Source organism: Gigantopelta aegis, chromosome 8 (assembly GCF_016097555.1).
Source record: "Gigantopelta aegis isolate Gae_Host chromosome 8, Gae_host_genome, whole genome shotgun sequence".
NCBI classification, from domain to species: Eukaryota; Metazoa; Mollusca; class Gastropoda; order Neomphalida; family Peltospiridae; genus Gigantopelta; species Gigantopelta aegis.
In genome coordinates, this window is record NC_054706.1 from 30863243 (window position 1) to 30868447 (window position 5205).

Below are 5205 nucleotides of genomic sequence, written 5' to 3' on the forward strand. Positions count from 1 at the left end.
ATAACACGTCTTGGGTGTCATCTATTGTTAGCGGTGTGTGCACAGATACCGAGTTATCACTCCCCGGTTTGGCTGCTACGAACTGTGGACAGACGCTAATATAGTGGTCGGGGGCTTGTTAATGACTGCAGACGCCCAATCGAACGTCGCACGTGTACGCGCTGTGAAAGAGACGTGATTATAGATGTCGCCAATCTGACCTTATGCATGCAGAAGAAACAAATTGATTTATTTCTTGAAACTCGGGCTGTTTCTGCGACTCTCAACTCCAAATGCTTCTCGCTAAATCAATGATAGTCTGTAAATGAATTTGTATTGGCGTACAGAGAGAGAGGGGAAATGACTGTCTTTTGTTATTTATCTTGCAGATATTGACCGTGATCACTGGAGAAAGGTGCTTTGGAATACAGAAAGACTTCTCCGTTCCCGGAATTAGATTGGCGCCCAGAGCCCTCTGCCCGTGACGCGACCAGGAGCCGATACTGCTTCGAGTCCATCAAACATGACATGCACATCGAAGTTTGATTCCACGGAATAGCATTTCCCTCGTCTATGGATCGAAAACGGTAAAACCCATTTGTGTGCTTCATATGAAATATTCTGTTGATCACGAATCTTAAAGTGGATTGAGACACCATCCATCGATGGTTTAATCACCAAGTTAGCAAAACATTCACAGGATATTTATGTTGTAACCCAAAATGCTTCGAGTTTGTTCTGAAGGTGTTAAAAGTCAAATAATAAAATAAGACACTGGGTTTTTTCTTCTGGTACCTTGTTGCTGCTTCATGCGAAACTTCCAAAAATGACTGACGGAGAACAGAGGCACCGCGTCGTGTTGCTGGGATGTTGTAAAGTCGGCAAATCCGCCATACTGACGCGATTTCTAACGCACACGTTCGTGGAATCTTACAAAGAGACAGTGGAGGACCTGTTTTGTCGCGACTTCGAAAGTCACGGGACGACTATTAGAGTGGATTTTCTAGACACCGCGGGAAATAACGAATTTCCCGTCATGCGTAAGCTATCGATCACAACTGCCCATGCGTTTGTTCTGGTCTATTCGATCACGAGCGAGAAATCGTTCGAGGAGATGAAGAAGATTTGGGAACGGATCAAAGAGGAGAGGAGCAACTACCAGGATCTACCGTGCGTGGTGGTGGGCAACAAGCTGGACTTGGAAAACAACAGGGAAGTGGAGAAATTCGACGCGCTCAACTGGATCTACAGCGAGGGTTTTAGCGGAGGCTTCATCGAAGTGTCGGCGAAGAACGAACAGTCGAACGTCTCCGACATCTTCCGTCTTCTCTTGGAACAGTCGAGGGGCACCCAGGAGCCGGAGTGTCTGTCCCCAAGGCGGATGAGTCTCGGGGAGACGGACGACGAGAAGGCGGAGAAGGCCGAGAAGACGCAGGAGTGGGACAGTGACGCTATTAAGTTCAATCGAAGTAGGAGCTTGATCAGGAGGGTGAGCAAGCCCAGGGTAAGACGGACGTGGCATCGTGGTCACCACAACAAGGAGAGTCACGATGACTGTACGATATCTTGAGGTGATGGTTGTCTTCATTTTAGAGAAAGAGAAAAAAAAAGAAACCCCAAACCCAACAATTAAAAAGACAATAATTAATTTTAATGAATTTATTCTGTTTCGTTGTACGTTTTCACACTTGGATTTATAGATTCTTCCAGCCCAGATTAGAGGAGCGGGAGATTGTAATATAGCTTTCATGACCGTTTGAGATCTGAATTACGCATTTTACAAAGTTTGCTAAGATGTCAAAACATATCTTGTCAAAGATAGTCAAACGTATGTTAAATGGCCACTAAAGGAAGTGTCAAAAGTGTCCTTACAAGCCAGTTAGCTGTTCGTATAGATCATTATACCGTACTTCTCTATGGTATAGAATAACATTAAATCGGTAGATGATGGTTGGTGGTTGCTTAACGGAACTGGTGACTTGCGGATGTGTAGAAGCGATGGAAAATACTTTTCTAGTGTCGGTCGAATCACTCGCGCAGGTTCTACCCTTGTTATTTTTCCTTTACTTTAATCACAGATAAGGTTTCTATGAGATTCATGTTAATGAATCTGGAGCCAATTTCACTAAACATCATAAATGCACGCCTGCGAATAGCAATTATACCAGCCAAACATTTACATGCGCTTGTCATCTATTTCATGCAGAAAATGACATCTTATGGAAGACATATCATTTTAAGAACTAATAAAAATGAAATATGTATGCTTCAATCTATATTAGTTGTACTGTTAGTAGTAATAAGAATCGTGGATTAGTCGTAGATTTACGTTGACGTGCAAAAGCAGGCTTACGATGTTTTGTGAAATTGGGCCCTGATTTCTAGTTATTAGGTCTAAAATTTGCATCAACGATTATTGCACGCACAGTAGTCTCGCTATGCAATTATTATTCTGCAATGTGTTTTCACAAAAACGGCTTTGTCGCCATCCGTGACAACAATTCTGTAAATTATCCTGAGATTGTCCGTGACAGGTCTACTCATTTTCATTAATAAGATACTTTGGTTTCCAGTGAGTTGATCTGCAAGAATGGTCGCCATAGAAACAAAGCTCTGAGCTCTTGGGATGCTGTGATTCTGAAGTTAAGGACTTTGAACACGGAATTGGTGTTACGCGTACATTAGACCCATGTTAATATTCCCGGCGGTTATACAACATTCACTTAATTGCAAAGCATACCAGTCTGTACACGAAACTGAATTGCTATTAAGACTGATTTATTATTAGTTCAAGAGCTAGAAGTGACCAAGTATTTGACGGACATTTTTTAAAAGACCTTGTTCTAGGCTTTTCAGAAAGTCAATTAATAAGCTTTGCGAGCAATGGAAAATATCACATGTAGAGGTAAAAGGTCAGATAAGTACAAAAAATCATTCCGCCCCCCCCCCCCCCCCCCCCCCCCCCCAATGAAATGACTTTTATTAGGCATACTTTCCAAAGAAAAGTCTTTTTGGGTGATTCCCCTGGCACCATAATGTATAATTTGACAAAATACATTTCATTCCAGTGGAAATTGTGTAGAATGTTAGAGTTTCTAACTCATGCGTAATCTAGTTCTTGTATTTTAAACGTATAATGTGTATTTGGCGCAAAAGAATTGGAAACCTATGTTCTGTTATCGTGGTAAAATTTCCTTGAATTATCGAATGTAGTGATAGCGTGTTCGGTGTTATTAACGTGATAACGCAAATGGCATGTGCAAATGTATGGGTGAAATAATGAGGCCTAATGTTATATAAGTGACAATGCTGTTATTGGATTTCCTTTATACTGGTCCACCAAGGAGTGCTAATCGATTACAATTTAATAAATTGCTGGAAATGATACAAACGTACTTTTCTTAAAGGCACTCCGAATAGTGGTTAATTGGGATTTATTTACGTATTATTTATTTACTTATTTATTTATTTAACTTTTTAATTTAATTATTTGTGTACTTATTTACTTATTTTATTTTATTTATTTATTTACTGATTTATTTATTTGTTGCAGTGGAGATATTTATCGGATAGCTATAACTAGAGTAGGCTATTCTGATATTTAGCGAATGTGTGTTTTATTCAATGTTTTAATCATCATTTGTGATCAAACATAAGAGTCGTGATATCAGTACTAGAAACGATGTAATGTGGGACTGAATGTCAATAATGTTGGACTGGATATCGGTAAGGTGGAACTGAATGTCAGTAATGTGGGTCTGGATGTCAGTAATGTGGGACTGAATGTCGATAATGTAGGACTGGATGTCAGTAATGTGGGACTGGATGTCAGTAATGTGAGATTGAATGTCAGTAATGTGGGACTGGATGTCAGTAATGTGGGACTGGATGTCGATAATGTAGGACTAGATGTCAGTAATGTGGGACTGGATGTCAGTAATGTGGGACTGAATGTCGATAATGTGGGACTGAATGTCAGTAATGTGGAACTGAATATCAGTAATGTGGGACTGGATGTCAGTAATGTGGGACTGGATGTGGGACTGGATGTCAGTCATGTGAGACTGAATGTCAGTAATGTGAGACTGAATGTCAGTAATGTGGCACTGGATGTCAGTAATGTGGGACTGGATGTTAGTAATGTGGGACTGGATGTCGATAATGTGGGACTGAATGTCATTAATGTGGGACTGAATGTCAGTAATGGAACTGAATGTCAGTAATGTGGGACTGGATGTCAGTAATGTGGGACTGGATGTAAGTAATGTGGGACTGGATGTCGATAATGTGGGACTGAATGTCAGTAATGTGGGACTGAATGTCAGTAATGCAACTGAATGTCAGTAATGTGGGACTGGATGTCAGTAATGTGGGACTGGATGTCAGTAATGTAGGACTGGATGTCAGTAATGTGGAACTAGATGTCAGTAATGTGGGACTGAATGCCGATAATGTGGGACTGAATGTCAGTAATGTGGGACTGAATGTCAGTAATGCAACTGAATGTCAGTAATGTGGGACTGGATGTCAGTAATGTGGGACTGGATGTCAGTAATGTAGGACTGGATGTCAGTAATGTGGAACTAGATGTCAGTAATGTGGGACTGAATGCCGATAATGTGGGACTTAATGTCAGTAATGTGGCACTGGATGTCAGTAATGGGGGACTGGATGTCAGTAATGTGGGACTGGATGTTGATAATGTGGGACTGGATGTCAGTAATGTGGGACTGGATGTCAATAATGTGAGACTGAATGTCACTAATGTGGGACTGGATGTCAGTAATGTGGCACTGGATGTCAGTAATGTGGGACTGGATGTCGATAATGTGGGACTGAATGTCAGTAATGTGGAACTGAATGTCAGTAATGTGGGACTGGATGTCAGTAATGTGGGACTGGATGTGAGACTGGATATCAGTAATGTGGGACTGGATGTCAGTAATGTGGAACTGGATGTCAGTAATATGGGACTGAATGTCGATAATGTGGGACTGAATGTCAGTAATGTGGAACTGAATGTCAATAATGTGGGACTGAATGTCAGTAATGTGGAAGTGGATGTCAGTAATGTAGGACTGGATGTCAGTAATGTGAGAATGAATGTCAGTAATGTGGGACTGAATGTCAGTAATGTAGGACTGAATGTCAGTAATGTGGGACTAGGTGTCAGTAATGTGGGACTGGATGTCAGTAATGTGGGACTAAATGTCGATAATGTAGGAC

At 41.2% G+C, this 5205-nt stretch overlaps 1 protein-coding gene across 1 annotated transcript; it reads left to right on the forward strand.

The window, feature by feature from the left end:
• Positions 1-559: 559 nt before the first annotated feature.
• LOC121378429 (ras-related protein Rap-2b-like) lies at positions 560-2899 on the forward strand. Its single transcript, XM_041506605.1, has one exon. The coding sequence runs from the start codon at positions 806-808 to the stop codon at positions 1547-1549; it is 744 nt and encodes a 247-aa protein (XP_041362539.1). The 5' UTR covers positions 560-805; the 3' UTR covers positions 1550-2899.
• The last annotated feature ends 2306 nt before the right edge of the window (positions 2900-5205 follow it).

Excerpts from the sequence above, each read along its gene's own strand:
- LOC121378429 (XM_041506605.1), top strand. The coding sequence starts at position 806 with ATGACTGACGGAGAACAGAGGCACCGCGTCGTGTTGCTGGGATGTTGT.